At 38.5% G+C, this 27,126-nt stretch overlaps 3 protein-coding genes across 3 annotated transcripts; 2 read left to right on the forward strand and 1 right to left on the reverse strand.

Moving 5' to 3' along the window:
• Positions 1-11,068: 11,068 nt before the first annotated feature.
• Positions 11,069-18,081, forward strand: LOC147522402 (phosphate transporter PHO1 homolog 5-like). Its single transcript, XM_086593240.1, has 4 exons — positions 11,069-11,115; positions 11,377-11,448; positions 11,538-11,667; positions 17,940-18,081. Exons 1-4 carry the CDS (start codon positions 11,098-11,100, stop codon positions 18,062-18,064), a joined length of 345 nt encoding a protein of 114 aa, XP_086449366.1. The 5' UTR covers positions 11,069-11,097; the 3' UTR covers positions 18,065-18,081.
• Positions 18,082-18,620: 539 nt separating this feature from the next.
• On the forward strand, positions 18,621-20,559 carry LOC147522403 (phosphate transporter PHO1 homolog 7-like). The gene is given in 8 exon segments (XM_086560124.1): positions 18,621-18,906; positions 18,993-19,097; positions 19,176-19,220; positions 19,339-19,488; positions 19,564-19,692; positions 19,695-19,847; positions 19,931-20,067; positions 20,182-20,559. Coding segments are annotated over 8 exon segments (1,059 nt in total). The 5' UTR covers positions 18,621-18,672; the 3' UTR covers positions 20,288-20,559.
• Positions 20,560-21,949: 1,390 nt separating this feature from the next.
• Positions 21,950-26,791, reverse strand: LOC147522404 (cystathionine gamma-synthase 1, chloroplastic-like). Its single transcript, XM_086593242.1, has 11 exons — positions 26,290-26,791; positions 25,960-26,063; positions 25,629-25,702; positions 25,343-25,514; positions 24,502-24,561; positions 24,209-24,412; positions 24,016-24,102; positions 23,627-23,734; positions 22,788-22,883; positions 22,537-22,655; positions 21,950-22,255 (listed from the first exon to the last, which is right to left on the reverse strand). Exons 1-11 carry the CDS (start codon positions 26,732-26,734, stop codon positions 22,132-22,134), a joined length of 1,593 nt encoding a protein of 530 aa, XP_086449368.1. The 5' UTR covers positions 26,735-26,791; the 3' UTR covers positions 21,950-22,131.
• Positions 26,792-27,126: the final 335 nt, after the last annotated feature.

A 27,126-nucleotide genomic window follows, 5' to 3' on the forward strand; every position in this document is an offset into this window, starting at 1 on the left:
GAAAACGCGTCTTGAAAACTTTTCGGTTAAGTCCTTGAATCGACGAATGAAGCGGAGGTAATTCGCTAAACCATACCAACGCTTCCCCTTTTAATGTAGAAGGGAAAAGTTTGCATTTTAAAGCATCATCACCTCCCGATAAAACCGGTTTGTTTGTGAAATTAATCACATGAAGCATAGGGCAACCCTCGACATCATCATATTGATCAAACTCACGGTTGTTTGAAGTCTTTGTTATGAGTAGCCCTTTGGGCGAGAGAAAATTTGTCCAAAATACCATCTTCAACCGCCAGATTTTTCTAGTGTCGATTCAAAAGGATCATTTGTCGTAAGAGCTTTTTAATCATTTCTCTAACACGTTGAGGAGTCATCGATCCAGTATCTGTTTGATCGTGATCATAGTCACGATGGCGCCTATGGGAGTGAACGAGAAGAAGAAAAGCGGCGAAGATTCATCGTTTCCATGTCGAGATGATTGTGGATGGTACGTTGGGCTTTCAGTACGATAATGTTCGGAATGATAAGAACCGCGTTGCTGAAGTGTTTCACCATACTGATGGTTACGATCATGAGTGCGATCATTATTCTGTTCGCCATTTGAATTCCTCGGGACTTGCCGAAAATTAGTAGGACCGTGGGGTGCAGTCGGACGATTATGAGCAGTACCTTGCCTACCGAGAACGTGACCAAGTGGGTGGAGATTTCTCGGTGGAGGTCGGGGAATTCGTCGCCCATTACTCTTAACTTGTTGATGGCTGTTGCGAATATTGCGAATCTCATCCTCACCACTTAAACGATCCCACACACTATTATGTCGTTGGCGTGTGTGACGTTGTGGTGTGACAGATACAACATCATCTACAAGTGGAGCGCGTCGTTTAAGATGACGCCTGTAGTAATTATTCTGTTTGCGGACAGTCTTTAACTTTTGAAGAAGTGCTTCTCGAGACATATGACTTACATTATCCGCATCAGATACTGGAGAATCGTCAGAAGCAATAACCTCACGCTGAATAATTTGGCGCATTGGTGGAACGACAGTATTTGAAGGTATTATGCTGTCAGCGCCAAGTTGTCCTTGACCATCATGTTTGTGATGATCGTCGAATCACATCGGGACCTTGAGCTCTTCGGTATCGTCATAACTTTTCGCGAGCGTGATCGAGGGTGTAGTATAAGAACCGCAGACGGCGCCAATTATGTTTTCGACCAAATATGATCAAAACACCAAGTGTTGATGAAAAGGCGAAGAACATTAGAAAAGTAATTAGAAAAATGATGGTGATCGGGGAATGATGAGATCAGTACCTTGCGGTTGCCTACGCATTACCCAAATTATCGTGGGATCAAGTCTCAAGAACGTAGTTCGAATGAAAAATAGATATGTATTTATATAGGTAGAGTAGAGAGTCCTTGTAGCTCAAGTAATCTTGTAGTTTGAGTAATTGTGATAGAATATAAATCTCGGTGATAATTATCTCTTTGATAAGAAACGAACCGGACATAAATCAACGCGTACATTAGGTGGCAAGCCATGTGGCTAAGGTTCACCTTAGACACATGAGTTAATGGGCCTTATACATTGATCCATGATATTGTGAATTGGGCTTTAGCCCTGTCGATTAAACGAATAAAGTGGAGACTCCTACCAATGGATGTTTGCCACGTAGGTGGGGGTCGAAACAATCATGATACATTATTTATATTTATTTGAAATATAATGGTAAATATTAAATAAAATTGTTACATATACAAAATATCGCCAAATATCTCCAAATATCGCCAAATATCCCAAAAATATCATAAATATCATCGATATTTGTAGTTTTATATATCTCTGAATATATCATAATATTTATATATCTTTCTCTAAAATCTTAGTAGATACCGACAAATATCGCTATATTTTGTACTATGGTTTGTATAACAGTATAACCATCTATCCCACCAAAGTTTTTGCAAAAAAAAAAGATGATCCGTAAAACTAAAGATGCACCATTTAAATTGCTAAGAGCAGGGACCTTTCCTCTTCTTTTCGGGTTGAATATAATCAACAACATATTTTTAATTAATTCCACTTTGTGCATATGTGAATTTACAGAAAATCTAGAAAATTTTAATTTAGTGGACTCAAGCTATAATGATCGACTTTGGTCTCTGAATACACGCATGTATTATTGAAGACAACATGAATTAACTGCATATGTAAAAGCATCATCAACGCGTTGCTAAATTTTTTTGTGACACATCAGCTTTTTTCGTTGATCCAAATTGCTAAAAACGTGTAAAGTACCAACGCATTTGGACAAAATTTGGGGTTTTTATTTCGGACGGGAATAGTTGTCCCATTCTAATTTAAACATATCCGTTGGGCCCAAAAAAATCCAGCCGTTTTAATTTGTTATTTTAATTTTTTTATTAAAAAAAATTGAAAAAGTTATGGACGGCAAATTAAAACTTGTCCCATTCCAATTTCTTGGGCCCCACATCCAAAATCGACACATTTTAATTTTTTAATTACAAAAAAAAAAAAAATTGGACGGCAAAACTTGTCCCGTCCCACTATGAGACGGGACAACTTGTCCCGTGCGACTCATTTCTATTTTTCTCACGAATTTGGTTTGGAATTTGACAATTGTTAGAATACAAATCGTGTTTTGGCAGCACGTTGGGGTTGAAATTGCCAAAATCATTTCCATCTGTCACATTAGAAATGAGATATAACAACGCATTGATGATGCTCTAACGTAATGTTGTGGAAAAGAGCTGCAACAAATTTCAAAATTATCGGACCTTATTTAATAAATTCGTTTCTAATCTTCCCTACAGACAAACTTAAATGGGGCTACTCTCTCTCTTTCAGTTGCTCAATTAGAGATGATGATTATAAGTGCCTTATTACTGGTGTCTACGGTCCAAGTGTTAAGAGTTATTGGGAACATTTTTGGGAAGAACTAGAAGATATTAGAGCTTGGTCTGACTTACCATGGTGTATTGGAGTCAATGTAGTTCGATTTGAATTCGAAAATAGGGGGAGAACTAGATTCACAAAGGGTATGCAGGAGTTTGCTGACTTCGAAAATCGTCATGAGATGGTGGAGTATCCTTTGGAAGGTGCTACTTATACTTGGTCAAGCAATCGTATTAACCCAGCTATGTCGAAGCTTGATTGATTCATAACTTCGGTAGAGTGGGACACTCACTTTAGTGATGCAAAATTAGTAGCATTACTGAAGTTTACTTATGACCACAGAGCAGTGATGTTGGACTGTACTCTGGTAGCTAGAAAACCGAGGCCGTTTCGGTTTGAAATCATGTGGTTGGAGGACCCTTCCTTCACCCAGAAGAAAATGGAGGAGTGGTGGAGTTCTTTTGTGGTCCATGGAAGACCTAGCTATGTGTGGTGGAGTAAACTTAAATGGCTTAAAACTAGGCTCAAAGTATGGAATAAAGAAGTCTTTGGGAGAGTAGACCAGAAGATTGAGATTAAGATTACATCTATAGAAGGCTTTGATAAGAAAGAGGAGAATGACGATTTGTCATGTGATGAGATAATCGAAAGGGCTAATCTGCGAAGGGATATCCATGAGTTACTTAAAATGGAAGAAATTAGTTGGCGGCAAAAGTCCAAATCTCAATTAGCTATTGATGGAGAACACAATACTAAATTCTTCCATAAAACGGCCAGTATGCGAAGCAGAGATAATAGTTTGTCATGTATGTTGATTGATGGCACTGCTTGTAGAGATAGCACACAGATTAGATAACACATTGAAGACTTCTACTCCAACCTTTTCAAAGACACACACATGGTACGACCTAAGCTAGATGGGCTATATTTTGATATGCTTGATCAAACCCAAAGTCAGTGGCTAGAAAGAGATTTTTCAGAAGGGGAAATCTTAGAAGCTCTTAAGGATATGGTTGAGGATAAAGCTCTGGGTCCAGATGGCTTCCCTATACTTGTCTATAAAAGGTTTTGGGGCATATTTAAAGAAGATATAATGGAAGTAGTGAGAGAATTTCAAGACTCAGGATTCTTAGATTGGCATAACAACACCACTTTCATTTCTTTGATTCTGAAGAAGCAAGGTCTTCTTGGGTTGAGTGATTATAGACCAATTAGTCTGATTGGAGGTATCTACAAGATTCTATCTAAAGTTCTCGCTACAAGACTAAAAGGCGTTCTCTCCAAAATCATTTCTAGTCATCAAGGTGCTTTTGTGGGTGGTCGACAGATACTCGATAGTGTTCTTATAGCAAACGAGTGTATTGACTACATATTGCGACAAGATACACCGGGGGTCCTTTGAAAAGTTGATATTATAAAGGCGTATGATCATGTGAATTGGCCTTTCTTGAATTACATTCTTGTAAAGATAGGGTTTGGTGCGAAATGGAGGAAATGGATTCGTATTTGTGTCTCGACGGTTCATTTGTCAATTTTGGTGGATGGAGCACCGAGACCAACATTAAAGCACGAGAGGGCTTCGCAAGGAGATCAATTTCACCATTTCTCTTTATTTTGGTGATGGAGGATCCGCCTCGATTGACTAAAAAAGCTATGGAGCTGAACATCTTTGAAAGGTTTCTCTATTAGGCCTGAAAATTTAAATATTGGAATTCTCCAATTTGCAGATGACACTCTCTTCTTGACGGAAGCCACTCCAAATGTTATGCTCATGATCAAATCTTTGCTCCTTATGTTTGAAGCGGTCTCGGGGTTGAAGATTAATCTGTCTAAATCTTCCATGATTGGAGTGGGTGAAGTGACTAATATCAACATATTAGCCAACATCATGGGCTGTAATATTGATACACTTCCTTGCAAGTACCTTGGTCTTTCTCTCGGTGCCAAATACAAAAGTGTCAAGGTATGGGATCCGATTGTGAGCGCTTTTAATGGTAAACTATGTGGGTGGGGCGTAAGCTCCTTTCTAAAGGAGCGAGGTAAACTCATGTTCAAAGTCTTTTGTTTAATCTACCGATCTATTATCTCTCTCCATCCCAGCTAGTGTGGCGAACCGGCTTGAAAAAATTATGCGAGATTTTTATGGGGCTCATGTGAAAAAAAGAGAAAATTCCATCTCCTAGCATGGGAGAAGGTTTGCACTCCTACTAAGGAGGGTAGAAATCTAAAGCTTATGAATCAAGCTCTATGGAGGTTTGGTACTGAACATGGAGTTCTTTGGAGAAAGATTATCACTGCCAAGTATGGTCCTCAAAGCATGGGGGGCAGACCACCTGATGTGACAACCACTTATGGTTGTAGTTTTTGGAGAGGCAGTTTAGCATCTAAATCATTGTTCTTCAGTAGTGTTCGCTACTGTGTTGGTCAGGGAAATAATATCAGGTTTTGGCATGATGTTTGGTGTGGCGAGGAACCCTTTTCTTTGCGATTTCATAATATTTTCAGATTTGCAGTTTTGAAGGAGGGCACAGTCATAGACCATATGTCTATGGATGCGAATGGTGTTAATTGGAACCTGCAAGTGTGTAGACGAAATATCCGAGAGAGTGAAACAATTTCTCTCAATGCACTCACTGATGCTATTTCTATTGCTCATATTGGGGATGGGGATGACTCTTGGGAATAGAAGTGGACTAAGGAAAAAACTTTTACAGTCAAATCCTTCTATCGACAACTACTCAAAGCTAGTAGAAATGGTGCTGAGATTACTTCTCTGTTTCCATATGAGATTGTTTGGAAGGTTAAGATCCCATCTAAAATAAAGTTTTTCTTCTAGTGCACTCTATGGGGAAGAATTATGACGATGGATAACTTAATCACTCGAGGCATGTCGATTCCAAATAGATGTGCTTTGTGTAAGAATGGGGAGGAAACAATCTTACATCTCTTCCTCCAATGCTCTATCACTACTCAAATATGGAGTCACTTATCTCCAATCCACGATCTCCTCTTTTCATTCGATTTGCCACCTCCTCAAGGAATGGCCTCCCTGCATACACAATGGATTCACTACCCTTATGTGGAGACTTTTGCCTTATGCAGTTATTTGGGGAGTATGGAATGCAAGGAACAATTTGATTTTCAGAGATGGAAACCTGTGTATTGGAAACATTATCCAAGCTATCAAGGGGATTATATGGTTTTGGATGGGAGTTCATAAGGACAAGAAGCAATTTACGTTCGCCGACTTTATGTTTAATTGGGACGCCCTTATTGCGAGCAGATGAGGCCTTGTCTCCTTCGGGGTAACTGTTTTGTTTTTTTTTATGGCGATGTATGTAGCCCATGTTCGTATTGTTGAGGTTCTCACTCAACAATCCCTTGTATCTTCTCTGGCTGAGATGAGCCCCTTGTAACAACTGACTTGGGTCTTTTGATAATGAAAATATTTTACCAGAAAAAAAAAAAAAAAACATGTCCATATATGGTTCTCACTCTGGCCACCAAGTTTGCTTTTCCAATTCCAACAAAGGGTGCAGCCACAAAAGGTTTTTTTTTTTGTTTTTTTTGTTTTTGAAATGGTTATGGGGTTAAGGCAGACCCCCACAGGTTTTATTAAAAGTTAAACCTTACAAGCTTCCCTAAGAGTTATATCATCAAAAGGAGGTACACAAAAACTTACAAAATCGATCTACAGACATCAAGCCTAACATACATGAGAATACTCATGACACATACCACAAAGGGTCCTTACTAAAGTAGTGCTAGGAATGCTCTCTCATCTCCTACTTTCTGGCTATAACTTGCTTCACTATCTTAGGATGATCCTTCTAAAGATGAGACCGCGCTTTCTCGTAGTCACAAAAGAAACGCCCAGAAGCACAACACAAGTAAGTGAGTCCTAGAGTATCATCATAAAACTCTTTGGTGTAGTCCTCAAGATTCTTCATCCTTTTGTTTTTAATTTGTGACTTCACCTTTTTCATCATAGCAAGAGTAGGCTCTACTTCACCTGAAGAACGCGCTCAAACTTTACCTTCTTCCACTTTGTTCTTACCAACCTTTTGTTTTGCTACTTTTTGGATGTGGTCACCCCGGTGGAGGAGCCATGAAAGGGTCATCTGTAAACAACTCATCTTCTAAACCTAAGAGGTCATCATTCAAGTCCTCTTCCTCAAGAATCAAGCCTTGATACATATTAAGGCCTCTATTGTATGGTAAGCGCCACTAGGATTAAAACTACTGGTTGGGTTATACAAGTAGTTGCATGATTGCCAACCACATTCATCTAGTCCCCTTGATCTTCCTCATTCGACTGAGCTGCTGGTACCTCAGAGTGAATGCATACCACCATTCCAGATGACACCAAATGAATATTTCTATGACTAGTAGGCACATTCACATTTTGCATTATCCTAGGTGCAGAAGCAACCCTTATCTCGGTAAAAGATGTAGCCGCTATAGATCCTTTTGTTTCTTTTTCTCTATTTTCTTGTCTTTGCAATTGAGGTGTTGATCCTCTTATAGGAGTTGTACTCACATTTTGCATAAGATTAGTGTTTGGTAGAGCAAATTGAGGGGTAACCACCACAAGTTCCTCCATACTTGTAACACCATTATCTCTTTCTTGAACTGCTAGTGTTGCTTCATTTACTTGAGTAGGGCTCACATAGGTTGGAACACTAGCTTGTCCCTGTTGGTTTCTTCCTGTCCAAACTCTGTTAACTCTTGAAGTGTACTTGGTAGTGGCATGTCCAAATTTGTTACAATTTTCACATGAAGAAGGTTTCCACGTATATTCCATACCCACCACCACCTCTCTCCCACCGACTTTTAGTTTCACAGTTTATGGGTACTTAAAAGTCGCAGGGATTTCTACACACACACGAGCATAAGAGAGCTTCTTTCTTTGTGCAGTTGCGTCATCCATAAACATGGAGACACCAACTAAACTAGCCACAAAGGAGAAGCCATCAAGTGTCCACAGTTGTTTTGGAACTTCATTCAACTTTACCCATATAGGAACAGTATCAACTTTGTTCCTTTAAGATTCAATCATAACACTCCAAGGCTTTAAAACAAATATCCTACAATCAATAAAAATTGGGACTGCTTCCAACACCATTTTCCTATCGTCACCATTAGAGAAGGAAATGTAGAACAATTCCTTATCTGTAGTGATCTCAAAAGATGCCTTTAACTTCCACTCTTTAGTCAAAAACTCCCTAACCATAGGAAAAGGTAGTCTTTTGTCAAGGAAATAACCCACTAAATAGTCTTTCCATTCTTGTATACCTTGTTCTACAATATGTTCAGGGACTTTAGCAACTCCATCAACAAGTAACGGAGTAAAGTTCTTCAAAGTAGTTGTATTTGCATTTGAAACACCTCATTTGAACAAAGAGCTCCAAGAGGACACCCCACCACCAATTTGAGTTGGCTGAATGGGGGGAGAAGATGATGAGGCGTGTTGATCTGTTGTCATGATTGAGCCGATCTCTCTTCTTCTTCCTTAGTTGGTCCAGCAGAAAGATACCAAAAAGAAAAATTTTGGAGGGAAAAGAAGATAAGATTTGCTTACCAACTAAAATTACTAAAAGAAGTCAACTTTAGGAGCACAGGATCATAGATGTTAAATAAAACTAAGTTACACCTATTCTCCCACTAAAGGTCCCCATTGGGGGAAAAAAAATGAGTTGGAAAACTAAGTTACACCCATTGGCCAGCCACAAAAGGTTCATATGATTTAGTTTGTTGGATGCGGAGATTTCTATAGCAAATTTTTGGCCAATGATTTAGTTCATATGATCCAGAAGCAGGAGATTTCTGTAGCTTCATATGATTTCACACAAGAAATTTCTCAATAAACCACTGGGTCTGTTATTTTTGGATGCCAGCAAATTTAGTTTTTAGATGGCTAAGACACTTTGAATAAAAAATCGTTGAGTTATACTAATTGTAAACTAGGGGCATATATGATGCGGAATTCAAGGACCACAATTAGCTAATATGAACATGGGGCAAGTCACAGTTTTGGACATACTCGATGAAAAGTTGTTCTATATGAACAAACAACTTTGAACAAATTATTGTGAACAAACAACTTTAAACAAATTATTGTGAACAAACTTATGTGGAAGTGTAATATTCATATTGCAGTGTCAATTACCATTGTTTAGGGAGTGCAAGTGGATATCCAAATATTCGAATCCGATTCGAATTCGTATTCGAAAAATTGGATATTATTCGAAAATTTTGGAAATCGGATTCGGATTCGGATAATTTTTTATGTCCGAATTGGTTTGATACTGATTCAGATACTGCCATATCCGAATCCGAAAATATCCAATCCGATTTAAAAAATTAATAGCTATTATATATAATTTATTTATTTATTTATTATTACATAAAATATTATATAAAATCATAAACTAATAATATAAAACTATAATAACAAAATAATAATAATAAATGACAAATATATATATAATAGTTTTTATAGTGGTAAAATGAATTATTCAAAGCAAATAAAATTAATATTAATATTAATTTTCGGATAAGATATTATCCGATTCGGATAAATTTTTTAATATCCGTCGGATTCGGATTCGGATACAGGCATATCCGAATCCAAAGCTATTTTACCTCGGCAATATGGATATTGCATGCGCACTATCAAATCTCACTACAACATGGATGGTGCACTATCAAATCGCACTATTTATCTCTGCAACATGGGTGTTGTACTATCAAATCTCACTGCAACATGGGTGTTGTAGTGTTGTACTATCAAATCTCACTGCAACATGAATGTTGCACTGTTGAATCCCACTGTTTACCTCTGCAACATAGATGTTGCACTATCAAATCTAACTCTGCAATATGGATGTAGCACTATCAAATCCCACTATTTATCTCTGCAACATGATAGCAGTTTGTTAAGAATAGTAGCCATGTTGCCCTATCAGACACCACTGCAACATGAATATTGCACTGTCAACTCCCCCTGCAACATGAATGTTGCACGGCCACGTCAATTTGTTCACAATTATTTGTTCAAAGTTGTTCGCTAATATAGAATTTTTTATCAATGAAAAGCACAGCAGAATAGCAGATACCATAGTAAGACTGTTTTTTGTGCTTTGAGTGGTTTTGTTTACATCGTCATAGGCGTGTTGTGCGGGCAGAGACCTGCGCAGCTAATACTCTTTGCACCAAAATAAAAAGAAACTCAGTTGTAACAAACTGATAGTGCTGCAACTGGAACGGTTGAATACGTCCAATAACAGTCTCGTGCATTCATCATGTCAGTTGCAAATACCTGCATAGATCACACATATTTTGATAAAAAACTATGACATTTTAAAATTTAGAGATTACAAAGGACTTCTATAGGCCACGTCAACCGTATCCCATCTCTCTTTGCATTAGTTTTTGGTTTCACATAATCTTGAAAATCTCAATTTCCGATTGAGATGTCTATGCTTTTTACTGAGAGAAGATTGAGCCTTAGAGGCCCTTAGCCTAGTAGAACTACAAAAGTTGGAACCTCAGATATGCGTTTTTTTTTCTACAAAAGCTGAAAATAGTTGAAAATTTACATGAAAAAAACACACAAATCAAGAATGGAATAGCTGAATAGAGGGCACTGTTAGTGATACAGTGAACGGCTAAGACTTGAGCTGAAATTGAACAATAGTAGTTGCCTGTAGCCTGTTGGCACAGATTGCAGCACAATTAACTTAAGTAATATGAACTTAAAAACCATCCTACATGCGGCATGACTTGATCTATTGAATTTGTAACATTTTGTTCTGAATCTATAGGGAAAGTTCATATGGATGTAACCAGCTATGAAAGGAGTTCAAAAGATTCAGACGAGATTCTTAATCATGTGAAGATCAATTGTACGAGTGAAACTCCATATTCTACCATCAAAGGCTTACTTAAGGTTGACAAAGACAAAGAGTTGAACTTCAGAAAAGATAGTCTGAAGAAAGTTGAAGAACAACTGAAGCGACTTTTATCGAGTTCTATCAGAAACTCTGGCTTCTAAAGAATTACAGATAACAAGCACCAAACAGATTTTGTTACTTATATTTAACTTTTGGCTGGAAAAAATTCCTTAGTGCTGATGTGCTGGTGAATGGAACAGCTTTCAAAATCTGTCGGCACTGTCCAAGATCATGAAGAAATACGACAAGGTCAGTTACGTTCCATCCATACACCCAAATGTTTCAACTATAGACTATTATACAAACGTGTTAAGAGCCTAATTTTATTGGGAAATCATGTGGTCTGGTCATTTCTGGCGTTGCTGTTAAACACAAAGGTTCCTCTGTACATAATGAAAAACACGATATCGTAAGAAAACTAACAGTCAGTATCATGTCCTTAAGAAAAAAGAAACAACAATAGATTCCATAAGTTAACTTGAACATGGTTTGATGTTCACATTGCTGCAGGTCACTTCAAGAAATGCATCAAAATCATACTTGAACATGGTCGACAGCTTATACATCGGCAACTCAGATGAGGTAACAATATGAATATACGGAGTTGGCCCCATTGTCTTTCACCATTCTCGATAAACAGAGTAATCTCATTTTTCTTGCGTACCGACTAGGTCACTAGAGTCATAGAGAGGGTGGAAGCTACATTTATCAAGCACTTTTCAAACTCGAATCGTAGCAAAGGCATGAACACTTTGAGACCAAAAGCAAAGAAAGAAAGGCATGGAACGACATTTTCTTTGGGTAAGAAATAAAACAATCAAAATGCACTACTATCAAAAGAAAACAATAGAAGACAAGGACAGAATAACAGGTAATAACCAAGGCGCGGATTAGGCTGTCCTTAAGGAAAGATTTAAGCCCCTTCCAATGGTGCGAAGAAAGGCAACAATGGCGTCTCTTCCCTCCGCGGGATTCAATGGTTAACAAAGCAGCCTAACTTTGCACTAGAATAGACTACCCTCTAGAACAGCAATATAACTCTCTCTGGCGGCTGACAGGAAGAAGAGATAGACTTATCTGTTTCTCTGATTCGGGTATGGTGAGATGAAGGGATAGTCCAGACGAAGTTCGTTTCGTAGTAGCGGCGGCTTGCGACTTCTATCTTAGTCGATATAGCGGCGGCGAAGACACGAAGTTCTATCTCTCTGCGTCCTCTCTCTCTCTCTGTTCTGTGATCAATCCCCTCTATAGACACAGCAGTGTTTATATAGAGGTGATCCGGTTACCAGATGGGAGAAGGAAACCTCACAAAGTCGGTTTCACAACACCAACTTGGAGTAGAACTCTAGCAAACCGAAACTGCCCAAGCCCAAGTCACGACTCGGCTCGGTTCGGTGCGGGGCGGGCGGGCGCGCGCGTGTGTGGCTTTGGGTGAGTCCTCCCTCCTAACACAAAAGCATTTGTACCCTAAGGGCACGCCCTTATGCTAGAGGTTCACCTCAAATACCTCACTACCTAGTGGTGGTTCACCAATGTGGGACTAAACAACACACAAGTATTTGAAATACACATGAAGATTCCAACAATCCCCCACTATTTCAAAATACTTATAGTCCCCCACTATTTTGGAATAGGATATTACAAAAGAAATGGGTTAACGAAATGCCGGAGAGAATCGAAAAACAATGCATAAGATCTTTGGTGCTTTTTGGGCTTGAACCCGGTCATAGGGTAACATGTCTTATAATAATTGAAAGTGGTGGATTAAAAAATCTTTGAACCAACATTCCCTTGTAGTAAAATAGAGGACATGCACCCACATTGCTCCTTCATTATATGCCCGATTTCGGTGTTGCGCTTTTGGCCCAAGGCTACTGTGTTAAGTGAATGCTCTAGAGTATTTGCCTCAATACCCATAAGAACCGACCGGTTCTACATTCACGTAGGTGGATATCCATCAAGTGTACATAGCGGTTAAAATACACTATCTCATAAAAATAAGGACTATGGATTCCATTAAGAGTAAAATAACTCATCCGATTTCTCATTGCTATTCAAGTTATACAAAGTATACAAAAATGCTATCTAGTCATAGGGTGGGGCGTCTCAAATAAAGACAATAGCATACCAGGCGACTAGGTGACTTGTTTTTCCTTTGAACCTACTTCATGGGATCTCCAATCACATAGGTGGGGTTGCCGTCGTAAGCCCTCTATCTAAGGCAAAAGTCCCATCCCCTCGGACGTATCAACCACTTGTCTCTGTTAAGTGGCTTTGTCGGAGGATCGGCCAAATTTAACTCGACTTCACATAATCTAGAGCCTGACTCAGATTCAAAGCCCGGATCCCATTATACAATTTGCTCTTTGCCTTTTGCTACGGCGATCCGACAAATACAATGCGGTAAAATACCGAGGTGGTTTTGTACCGATAGGAAGATCTGCCAAGAGGTTTCTAAGCCACTCGACCTCGAGACTTGCTTTATCTAAAGCAATAAGCTCGGACTCCATGGTTGAGCGAGCTATCAAGGTCTGCTTAGAAGATTTCCAAGCCATTTGCACCTCCACCTAGGGTGAAAATATAACCACTAGTGGACTTGATATCATGAGAATCGGATATCGGTTTGCATCACAATAACCCTCTATCACGGTGGAGTTTGTCTAAACCTTATGCCGTAATTCATTGTTCCTCTCAAGTACTTGGCTAATCTCTCTAACGACTCCAATGTTCGACTAGGACAATGAGTGTATCCGCTTAGCACGCTAAGCTGCATAAGCAATGTCGGTCTAGTGCAATTCATCAAGTACATGAGACTACCAATAATTTGGGCATATCTAGATCGAAGTACACCATGTTGAGCATTTTTCCGAAGTTCACTATTTGCCTCATATAAGGTGTCGACCGCGGGCTTACTATCATAAAAGTTAAACTTCTTCAAAACTTCTCAACATAATGCTCTTGTGAAAGCGTATAGCCATCATCGTTTACGATGATTTTGATTCCAAGAATCACATCGGCTTCTCCCAAATCCTTCATTTCAAATTGGGAGGATAAAAACATCTTGGTGTTTCTCACAACATCAAGGCTAGGACTCATGATTAACATGTCATCCACATATAGACAGGATAATCACATATGAATTCACATCAAAAGATTTGAAGTAAATACATTTATCGGCATCATTTATGTGATATCCATTAGACATCATGACCTTTGTCAAACTTTTCATGCCATTGTTTTGGCTTGTTTCAACCCATATAAAGACTTAACTAACTTGCATACCTTATGCTCATTCCCCGGTACTATCACCCTTTCGGCGCATCATATATATCTTCATCAAGATCACCATTCAAAAATGCAGTTTTTACATCCATTTGATGAATAAATAAATTATGAATAGCAGCTACAGCCATTAGAACTCTTATAGAAGAAATCCTAGTTACTGGAGCATAAGTATCAAAATAGTCAATGCCTTTTTTCTGGGAGAATCCCTTGACTACAAGTCTAGCCTTGTATTTCTCAATGGAACCATCTAGTTTCAATTTCTTTTTGAAGATCCACTTGTAACGTATAGGTTTCGCCCCAGGAGGTAGCTCAACTATCTCCCATGTGTGATTAGCTATAATCGAATCTAGCTCACGAGTGTATAGCATCCTTCCGAAAGGTGCATCTCGAGAACTGATTGCCTCATTATCGTCCACGGGATCATCATCAAGAAGAAATGTGTAAAAGTCATCACCAAAATTGGTGGATTTCTGTCTCTTTTACTCTTCCGAATTTCTTGTTGAAAATTCGAGGGATCCGTTGATTGTTGTTCACTAGGAGCTACCAACCTCTCAATGCCAATTTTCAAAGGAAACAAATTCTCAAAAAATCAGCATTTTTACTCTATATAATAGTGTTAGCATCGACAAGGTTATTATCGATTTTACTACTAAAAATCTATATGCAAAGACTATTATGAGCATAACCAATGAACATACAATCAACAGTTCTAGGTCCCAATTTTCTCTTTTTAGGTTCGTTCACAAGAACCTTAGTAAGACACCCCACATTTTTAAGTATATGGGGTAGGTACATGACCTTTCCATAACTCATATGGTGTCTTATTCCTGTTTTCTTGTTGGGTATCCTATTCTCGTATATGGCAGCAGATAGGATTGCTTCCCCACAAGTTCAGGGGAAGCTCAGAACTTACAAGCATAGCATTCATCATCTCTTTTTAGTGTTACTTTTTTCCGTTCGGCTACTCCGTTAGACTCGGGGAGAGTATGGTGGAGTAGTCTCATGAATAATGCCATTCTTGTCACAAAAGTCCCGGAAGGGGTTAGACTCATATTCTCCACCCCTATCGGAATCAAGTCTCTTAATCTTTGGTTAAGCCGGTTTTCAACTTCACTTTGTACTTGAGAAACATCTCACTGCCCTCATGCTTGTGTCTAAGTAAATATACCATGGTGTACCTAGAGAAGTCATCTATGAATGTAATATAATAAAACTTCCCCCTAGACATGGTACTTACGAATTCACCCAAATGTATGAATAAGAGTTAGTAATCCGGTTTTATCTCTAGACCACGTTCTATTGAGGGTTTCTTCGTGGCTTTAGTCTCAAAGACATATCTCACATTTATCATTAGAAAAATCAGAAATATTAGACAATAAACCACATGCTTTCATCCTTTTCATATCTTGAACATTCACATGTCCTAGTCTACCATGCCATATATTAAAAGAGTCAAGCAAATAAGGTATGCATTCATTCTTATTAATAATAATGTTGTCAAGTACATTCAACATGAAAAAGACCCAATTATTACAATAACCTTTACCAACAAAACCCCTCATTCTTTTGTCGAACAAACTTGTCACTCTCAAAAGTCACCTTGGCCAGCTTTTCCCAAGAGAGACGAGAAATCAGATTCGGCGAATCTCGGGAACATGAAGAACATTACTAAGTGAAAGGGTTTTCGGGGAAGTTAACCGAGGAAGAACCTTGCTGTTCCCTCAACAGAACAGACCTAGAGTCACCCATATAGACCTTTTCATCTTTCACTAGTATGTATGTCGAGAAGGTTTCAACATCACCACAGACGTGGCGGGTGGCACGAGGAATCTAGTACCCAGTTCCTCTTCCCGATTGGCTATGAACACTTGTGACCACGACAAAGAAGAACAATATCATCTCCCTCAACTAGATTAGCATTGGGAGGATCATCGATTGTCTTTTTGTGTATGCAGACCGAAAAGCCCTATGTCCAGGTTTACCACAAACATAACAATTTCCATTGCCGATTACCCACTCGGCTTTAAAAGAAGTGCCTTTGACCTTGAAATTCTTATTTTTGTTGGACTTCTGCTTCTTAGAGGTTTTGTTAGATTTGCTGGGATTACCTTCAATGATATTGGCTTTAGAATGAAATTCCTTAGACAACACCTCATCCCGAGTCTTGTTCTTTTCCTCTATGTGAATGTGAATGATCACATCCTCAAGAGTCATCTGCTTACGCTTATGCTTCATACTATTTTTATAGTGTTTCCAAGACTCGGGGAGTTTCTCAATCAAACATCCAGCAACAAAGGATTCGGGTAAATTAATACCCTCAGTTTTCAAATCATTAATCAGCACATGAAAATCATGGATTTGAGACGTTACATCTCTATCCTCTCTCATATGGAACTTTAGAAAATTCCCAATAGCATATTTCTGAGTACCAGCATCCTCTATTATGTATTTCTTGTTCAAACTCTCCCAAATATCATGTGCATTCTTATTTGAACAATAAATATCAAAAATCTCATTGGACAAGGTACTCAAAATAGCATGACGACATACCTTATTCCCATTGAGCCAAGCAGCTTGATTTCTTTCGAAATCATTAGAACCCTCCATGGGTGCTGTATCAGTGAGATACTTTGCATAGTTGAGTACATCTAGGGCTGTGAACACCCTTTCTCTCCATCGCTTGAAGTGTGAACCGCTGAAGGATTCAATCTTTGACACATTAGGTAAATTGCGAAAGCATTCAAGTAGAGGTGTCGCGGCATCTCATAGACGAAGTTACTTCCATGACTCGAATTAGTTTCTTTGATCGGTGGTGTCACGGTGTAGACATCTTGATCTTTCCTTAAGATTGTTGTATGCGGATAAAAGAAAACAATAGAAGACAAGGACGAGAATAACAGGTAATAACCAAAGCGGATTAGCTGTCCTTAAGGAAAGATTTAGCCCCTTCCAATGGTGCGAAAGGCGGCAAAGTGGCGTTTTCCTCACGAGGATTCAATGGTTAAGCGACAATCTAACTTTGCACTAGAATAGACTACCCTCTAGAACAGCAATATAACTCTCTCTGGCGGCTGACAGGAAGAAGAGAATAAAGAAAGCAATGATAGACTTATCTGTTTCTCTGATTCGGGTATGGTGAGATGAAGGGATAGTCCGCGACGAGTTACGTTTTACGTAGTAGCAGGAGCTTGCACGACTTCTATCTTAGTCGATATAGCAGCAGCAGCACACGAGTTCTATCTCTCTGTTCTGTGATCAATCCCCTCTATAGACACAGCAGTGTTTATATAGAGGTGATCCGGTTACCAGATGGGAGAAGGAAACCTCACAAAGTCGGTTTCACAACACCAACTTGGAGTAGAACTCTAGCAACGTTTATATAGAGGTGATCCGGTTACCAGATGGGAGAAGGAAACCTCACAAAGTCGGTTTCACAACACCAACTTGGAGTAGAACTCTAGCAACACGTCCCACAACACCAGTTTAGGGAATATGTAAACCACTACCCACTAGATAACCAGCCCCAGCCCCAGCCCACGTCACGACACGACTCGGTGCGGGGCGGGCGGGTGTGGCTTTGGGTGAGTCCTCCCTCCTAACACAAAAGCATTTGTACCCTAAGGGCACGCCCTTATGCTAGAGGTTCACCTCAAATACCTCACTACCTAGTGGTGGTTCACCAATGTGGGACTAAACAACACACAAATATTTGAAATACACATGAAGATTCCAACATAATGTACAATTGACGGGATTATCATCTGAATCCGATTGGTGCAATACTTCAGGTTTCTTTACGGGTTGCACTATCTCGCTCCTTGTAGCCCTTTTTTTGATCATTCATCTTCGGAAACTCTTAAAGACAGAGGGCTTTGGTCGTTACATGGATAACTTGTTCCCTCTTTATAGGTAAGTTATGGCTTTCAAGTTTCAACCATATTCCAACTATTTTAAGTTACGCAAGCGGCGTAGTGCTCAAATCTGGATCCTGAATTCGATGAAAAGAAAGTTGTACTAGTTTCATTTTAAGTTTCTGCAATATGCACCCAAGCTTTATATATAATCTTTTGTTCTTACTTAATTTAACATCTTAAACGCCTCTGCAGCCTTATTTGGATTTGTTGTTTTACATATGGTTATGTATCTTGGCAATATATACTTCTCAATTCACACACAAAGAATGAATACTCAACTCACAAAGAATTGCTCTCTTATAATCTCTCTCTTTCTTGGTTTTGGAAAAGTTAGGTTTCTAGAGAAAAAACCTATTTTTATACTATTTCAGAAAAGCTTCCGAAACAGTGAATTTCGGGCTGAAATTGGTGGAGTCGTGTGTCAGCCCATCGGAGGAGGCAGGTGTCCCAAAACACTGGAGGCTGAGCGCAGGTCGCGCCTACTCTGAGCGCAGGTGCGCCTAAAACACTGGAATGCTGAGCGCAGGTCGCACCTACTCTGAGCGCAGGTGCGCCCTAAACGTGGAAGAGAAAAAAAATCTCGTTTTCTCTACATGTTGTTTTACATATGGTTATGTATGCTGGCAATATATACTTCTGGAGGCGTTACCATGTCAATTATTCGTTTATATTTGGTTTCAAGCAAGGTACAGAGTTGGGATACAGAGAAGTTTTACTCCTTAGCACAGGTCTTGCCACACTTGCTTTTGCCAGTGTGCTCGCAAATCTTGACATGGAGATGGATGAGAAAACCAAAGATTTTAGAGCATTCACTGAATTACTCCCGTTAGGATTAGTAATTGTAAGATTCCAAAACTCACCTAGACAATTTTATCAATCTTCCAACTTCTGAACGTGAATATTGACTGGAATTCTCTCTATATGCAGCTTCTACTTGTCATAATATTTTTCCCCTTCAACATACTATATCGCTCAAGTCGCTTCTTCCTACTCTGCTGTGTATTCCGCTGCATTTGTGCTCCTCTGTACAAGGTAAAGGATGACAAGGTTACCAAATAATACAGGAATTGATACATATATAAGCTTACTGATCTTAAGTTTTCTTCACAGGTCACCCTCCCAGATTTTTTTCTAGCAGACCAGCTCACTAGCCAGGTTAGGCACTTCGGCTCATAAGCTTACTATACAATTATACCAGCCACACAACATAAATACAAGAAAGATCAAAATTTAATATACGTACAAATGACATGATTTGTCATTCCTTTTACAGATCCAAGCCCTTCGAAGTCTCGAGTTCTACCTCTGCTATTATGGTTGGGGAGACTTTAAACAAAGACGGAACATGTGCAAAAGTAATTATGTCTACAACATGTTCTATTTCATTGTAGCTACAATACCATATTGGTGGCGATTACTTCAGGTTGGTTTAACTTTCTTCTTCTCTACGATTTCTCCCTATCAATGTTCACACTCATAAGTATTGTGTTCTATCTAGTGCCTTCGTCGCTTGGTTGAAGAACGGGATCCAATGCAGGGATATAATGGATTGAAATATTTCTCAACTATTGTGGCTGTTCTAATGAGGACAGCTTATAGTCGTCAAAGGGGGCAGGTATGGTTGATTGGTTGATGATGGTATTGATCTCCTCAGCAATTGCAACTGCCTTCAGCACATACTGGGACCTCATTGACTGGGGGCTCCTACAACGGCACTCAAAAAATCGTTGGTTAAGAGACAAACTCATTCTTCCACACAAAAGTGTGTACTTTGTAGTCATGGTAAGTTCAATTTAACAAGTACATTCTTAAAGAGGTGGTGCATCATAAATCTAACACCCTGTACAATTTCAATCAAAATGCAGGTCTTAAATGTCGTGCTAAGACTTGCCTGGTTGCAGACTGTATTGAATTTTCAGGTGTCCTTCCTGCACAGAGAAGCCTTAATTGCAATTGTTGCTGGTCTGGAGGTCATTCGTCGTGGCATATGGAATTTCTTCAGGTACGTTTAATGGTCACAGTCTAGTCAAGAACTTCTGTGCAAATGTGCAACTGTCTCAAGATTACTTGATGCAAGTGTATTCTACGTACTGATGAGAAGTTGACAATTGATCAGGTTGGAGAATGAACACTTAAACAATGTTGGCAAATATCGTGCATTCAAGTCAGTACCGCTCCCTTTCAACTACGATGAGAATGAAGACAGACGCGTAGTATTGTAAAGGAAGCGAAACCAATAGGGACAAAGTGGCTTGGAAGCAGTTAGATTAGAAGACAGGATTACAGTTGTTCACGATCAAGAATTTCCCTCCTATATTCTCTACTCTTTAGGAACGTAACGTGAACGTGGAGGTGCAGTCTGTACATTAATTTTGTTGAAGGTAATAGGGAATGTATTTTGTGATAATAGCTCAATGTGTAATACTTTTACACTCAATACTACTTATCGGGAAAAAAAATATACACTCAATACTCAGTATGTTGAATTACTTAATTCATTCAGGCCGTGTTTTCATAAGATTTATATTTTAATCGTCAAATATATCTTTTTTCTCAAGATTTAGGCCCCATTTACAATTACCCTTCGACAGTTCATTTACCAAGAAAAACTTCGACTGTTCCAAGTATTTGTTTTGTGGCTGAGGTATCAATGAATGAGAAGGTTAGAGTTTAATGAGATAATTACTAGACTGACATCAAACCCTAACAAGGTATCGAGAGTTTGACCTTTTCCCAAGATCCTCAACAAAGCCGCGCAGAAAATTCATCCATTGATAGCTCTACAAAGCAATGCTTGATGGTATAAAACGAAAACGCAAGGCTTTTAGCCCTGTTAAGAGCTCCTACTATTATACCCTGTGAACAAAAATACTTGGAAAAAATCAAAAGTAATATATGAACACATGAAAACTCCAGGCCAACAAGTTTAGAGACTACTTCGACTGTAAGATTAACTTTGAAAAATAGGTTCTACAGACTCGTAAACACATCTACTTAGCTCATCACTCAAACTGTTACTCCTCTTAACACAACAGAAAATAAAAGAATGACATAAACTGTTTGAGTTCTCAATAAGAGAATTACAAGAAGACACTATATCCATCACTCTGAATTTATGTTGCCATCCTGCATCTTCTCCATTGTTCCTCAACAGCTGCATAAGATATCTACTATCTCCCAAAATAAGTGTCTGATTAGGCTTATACTTCTTCAGCAGATTACATGCCAATTCAGCTCCAGCTACTTCTGCCTCTAATGCATTTGGCCGCCCTGAACTTTCTGTAAATGTTCTCAATCCGCCTAAAGGAAATTCTAAACTTCTAACTGATACTAATATATAGACAAATGGAATTTCCAGAGCATCATTGTTATAAGAAGAATACCCGACTTTTTCTTTTTTGAAGAATCTAGTTCAAACCACTGACGAACTGCCACAGTAATGCAAAAGAGTTCTGCAGATTCAACAACCAAATACCAAATGAAAAATCACATAGGTTGCGTTCAATGCTTTTGTATTCTACTAGTCTAGACCAAATTTATAGTAGCAGCTATGGCTTTGGATGCCAGCCTGCCACTACGCCATTCTTTGCGGCGTTAGTTTACCAAAATAATACGATCACCACATATTCCAAACGCACTACACCAAACCATAATTTTCAAATTACGCAAGACAGACTTTCGTTTTTTGCTCAACAGATTTGGGTTTAAATTCGGATGTAAATATTATCTTCAGAAGATTTAAATCCGGATATCACTTTCCGGTACTTCACAAGCTGTTGTCACCAGCGTGTACACATTTTTTTTTGTGGTTAAGCTTGGGAGTCTGGCAATTCATGGTACGCGTCACCCAGTACTCCAGTAGGCTCCATTGGACTTTCTCCTAATAATCAGGAAACGACTAATCCCATTGGCAATAACTTTAACAGAGACAGAACAAATACACTGATTTAGTTTTTATCAGTCTGATTTTTTTTCAATAACCAATCAACCTTCTCATTAGAAAATACAAGGAATGACTCCATGTTCAGCATACAATCCGAAAGAACAACAGCAAATGATAGACGCACTACAGAGTTGCCAAAGCCTGAAGGATATCTGCTTTCAGATCCTCGAAGTCTTCAACTCCAAAGCTGAAACGAACCAAATTGTCCTTAATTCCAAACATAGCTCTTCCATCTTGGGTAAGATCCCTGCTCAAGGTCAACAAAACAAACATGAACCACTCAAAAAACCAAAACATAATACATATGAATAAACAAAAAACTTTAGTGCTCATATGGTTCTACTATTTTTTTCCCATATCTTTCTCAGAAAGACATACGTATAGATCACGTGCTACCTATGCTTAGGTGTCCTCAAAAAGGCAACGCAAAGTCACCAATGCATATCTTGCCAAAATATACAGTAGGCAAATCAAAGCATAAAATTATAAAATTCTGTCATAATTAATGATAGAGAAAAGAGGACATACCAGTAAGACATTATAGCAGGCTGATCCACAATGCTCTCACATCCTCCAAATGAAGGGGCAATATAAGCAATCTTCAAAGCGTCAATGAACTTTTTGGTAGTATGCAAATCTCCATCAACCTGAAAAGTGAGGATACTAAATGATACAGCAACCATGTGGTATTTTGGTGTAAAACAATCTAGAGTCCTAGACAATTGAAAAGATGAACAAACTGGAACCAACTATGCATTTGACACAATGTTGAATCTCACCTCAAAACTGACAACTCCACCAAAACCAGTCATTTGTCGCATGGCAATGTCATAGTCGGGATGACTTGGCAAACCTGGGTAATGGACACGTGCTATCTGAAAGGTAGTAAAGTAAAGAAGAACATTTTAGTTAAAGTAAAGAACAAGTGTAATGTAAACTGATAAAGGAGCATAGAACATACTGTACAAACAATTGAAGTTCAGTCAAGAACTTCAAAGTAAAATCAGGAGAACACACCAACAAAGGACTTTAATAAGCATAACTGGACCTCAAGTCCTTCACTAAGAAGATTAAAATAAATAATAATAAATAAATAACATAAACATATAATAAATAAAAGAAAAAAATAAAATTTTCATTAATCGTCACACATAACAATGACTCTCACGAAAACAAACTACTAGTGCTTAACCATTTAGAACATTTTCCAAACTTTGAGACAGTACCGACACTACTTACTAATTAGCTAAAACAGGAACAAGGGGAACAATTCAAGGACCTTAAAGCCAAGCATTTTAGATTTTTTTTTTTATCGGTAACATTTTAAGAACTTCTTTAAAGCTTCATCACGCACTTAAACACAAACACACCACACACGAATGCCATTAAACGAGGCAGAGAAATGCATCTGTCAAGCTAATTATTATCTACCATCTCACTTGACAAAAACAGAAAGAAAATTTAAAACCCAGTCTGTCACTTTGCTAACCTATAATTTTCATATAGCAATAGAAGCAATATGCCCATAGTGTACATAAAGTTTCAGTGCAGTAGTACAACTCAGGTTTAACAAACGAAGTACAAAACAGAACCGTACGATATACAAAACATCAAGTACCTTGGGATGTGCCTCTAAAACCTTGGCCATCTCCAATGCTGTTGAATTTTGCTGCTTTACACGAAGATGCAATGTCTTGATGCCTCGGATGAACAGGTAGGCAGCATTCTGATACAAAAGGTGAACACACATCAAGTACTTGCCCCATGAGATGTGAGTAGCAATCCATGCAAGCATAAAAAACAACAGTGACTGGGAAACCTAAGCGATTAAAGGCTACTCTAAAAAATCATCTCTTAGGAATCACACCTATTATATACTCTGGAATATAAAGACAAAAACGTAACTTAATAACTCTGCTTTTTAACTAGCAGATCAGTCAAAACTAATTATAGAGCTCCAGTGTATGAACATCACCAAGTGTGTTTCCAGAATATGAAATAGCTTACCGGGTTCAGAACACCACCCAAAACATGATGCAATTTACGGATTTTAGCAATCACTTCCATAGATCCACTAATGCAACCTCCAATAACCTAAAAACAGAACAGTGAATTTGTTTAATAATCTATTCTAAGGTTCTACAGTCCACAACAATAACTTTTTGGCAGAAGTACTCGTCTGTAAGGCTAAACCACTCACATCGTTATGTCCTCCAATGTACTTAGTTGCAGAGTTAAGAACAATATCTGCTCCAAGAGAGAGAGCCTTCTGGTTCACAGGTGTAGCAAAGGTTCCATCAATACAGACCTGGGCTCCTTTACTGTGGCAAAGCTTTGACACCAACTCAATATCAACACAGCGGAGGTAAGGGTTGGTTGGAGATTCAGTGAAGAAAAGAGATACCTGAGATAAAATATTGCCACCGGATAAGAATGATACTTTACACAGACGCATAGAGAACATACATTCTAGGACACAAGCCAGCCACTTACATTATTCTGATCCAGTGCATATTGCAAGCCACTCACATCACCAGGATCAATAACAGTGACCTGCAATTTAATGATAAGAAACATTCAGAACAATCAGCACAGGTAGAAACTCCAAATACTTCATAGATTTGACTAATCCAATAAATTCTACAGATCTACAAATCAGACTGAACCGATAAAAATTCAGTTAGTTCCAATCCTAAATCAGACAACTTATGCAGGAGTGAGAGAATAACAGTTGCCAGCCACTCCACAGTTAAGCTACATGAAAATATGCAATACAGCACACTGCATGTAAATATACACAACTATGACAGAAAAATGAAACCAAACTGCACGAATTTGGCCAAAGCTTTAGATCGAAAATAAGATCAACGACCCAAGGGGAAGAGGACCAACATCTTATAAGCATCGATAACAAAAAGAGCATAACAACGGCCTTACTGTGGACAACATTGCTCTTAAAGGTTAGGGAGTTATCATATTAAGAGCACAATGGATATTTCAACATTGCCCTTCAAGGTTAAGGGGCTATCACATTAAGGGCATAATGGATTTTTCTAAAATTGCATTCTAATTAACCAGGGCATAATGTATGTTTTTAAGAATACCTTCATATATAATGATCAGAACACATAGAAAGTAGAACAAAGGATAATAAGCAATCACAAGGGGAACTGCCAAACAATCAAGGAGGTAAAACAATGGCAAAGATTCCCATATTGTAATCATATTAAAATATGAAAATGTTCATTGAAGCCACATAAATACAAAGAGATCAAGATACAAGAAATTCAGAAAAAAAAAACACCTCAAAATCATTCAAGCAACGAATCATTACCGAGACATCCATGTTTGGGACAAGGTAATCTTGGATGAAAATCCTTGTTTTTCTGTAGCAATCTGTGGTTGTAACGATATGCCCACCTTTTTCAACCAATGCAAACATCAAGACTGTACTAGCACACATTCCAGATGCCAAGAAAAGAGTTGTTTCGGCCTGCTCAAGTGCACTGCAGAGTAACATTGCAGAATTCTCATTTAGTACTAGCGTTATAAACTACAATAGAACTATGAGTCTATGACTTTCATAAATAAATATAAAGACATTGAAAAGTAGAACAAACCTTATCTTTCTCTCCAGAGACTCAGTAGTAGGATTTCCATAGCGCCCATATTCGAAACTTGCATAACGTCCCTCCTGTGATACACAAGACAAAACGTCACCACATATGCACAAACCTCATACACATATGCATACCAAGCAACCCTCTATAAATCCAGTCAACACCAGGTTTGACCAGAAAACTTTAATGTGAGTTCACCCTATATATAAAATTTTGTTTTTTGGATTGACTTAGTTATATCCTATAAGCTATAGCCAAAATAACAAAAGCATAGATTACATATTAAGAATTCCAATTCCAACAAGGATCACGGAAGGGTAATAATAAACACCTTGAAATCAATTAGCTCGTCCGAGTTCTTGAACCAGTAAGCAGTAGTATTGACAACAGGGGTAGTAATTCCATCGGTAAAGATACCACGACCTAATCTTTCACCTGCAAACAAACAATAAAAGTTGAACTTAAAAATGGTACAAAACTTGGTAATTTAGTCTACATATAAAACTCAACAACTCAATGCCACCTTTCAAATTAAATGCAAATACACGGTGAAGGTAATTTTTTAACAAACTTGTCAGCCACTAATGTGCTACAGATAAACATGCAAAATGAAGCAAGAATTACAATCCAATTAACAATCATTGCTTAATATAATACATACCAGCATGAACAGCAATGCTCCCATCAGCACACAAAAAAGAGGCCTTCAAAGCGGCCGAATCAGACGAAGACTGTACAACAACACTATTACTAGCACTATTATTATTATTACTGTTACAATCACCACCATCACCAACTGCAACCACTTCATTAACATCCGTGGTAACAGAATCAACGGCAGCAACAGAGCCCATTTTGTCGTTATTCGACCAAGAAGCAGCAACGACTTGAGCCACACCAATATTACTACAATTCCTCCGGGCTTTATTACTTAATTGCCGGACGAAATTTGGGGGAAATCGATATAAATTAACACCAACAACAAACGATTTCGATTTGGGTTTGGATTTGAAACTGAATCGGTTCGGTTCGGGTTTTGAATTACCCGGATCCGATCGACACTCGAATGTTGGTAAAACCCTAGCGTGGCAACTTGCGACCGCCATCGTTTGTTTGTTGGTATAATTTTTTCTCTCTCTTCCCCTTGACAATTTTTTAGCTGGGGTTTCGGTTTATATAGGGGAAGGTCGTTGGTTGGTTGGTTGGGTTTAACTAGGGTTGAGTTTGTTGCAGTGTTGGTTAGGTTTGAGTTAGCCACTAGGGCCGTATGACGCGGACTCTTTTTCATTTTTTTTGACAGGTTTTGATTTTGAGCGAGGATTTCATTCATCTTGGAAAATAACCAAATTATTAAATAAAAAAAAAAAAAACTCGACTTCAAGTGGTAAGGCAGTTCTTAATTGATAATTGTTCAGATTTGTTTACACACTACCAACCAACTTGAATCCCGAATTTTGATTGATATTGGAATCTTGAAAATTATTCACTATCAATCAGC

Source organism: Coptis chinensis, chromosome 1 (genome assembly GCF_015680905.1).
Source record: "Coptis chinensis isolate HL-2020 chromosome 1, ASM1568090v1, whole genome shotgun sequence".
Lineage (NCBI taxonomy): Eukaryota > Viridiplantae > Streptophyta > Magnoliopsida > Ranunculales > Ranunculaceae > Coptis > Coptis chinensis.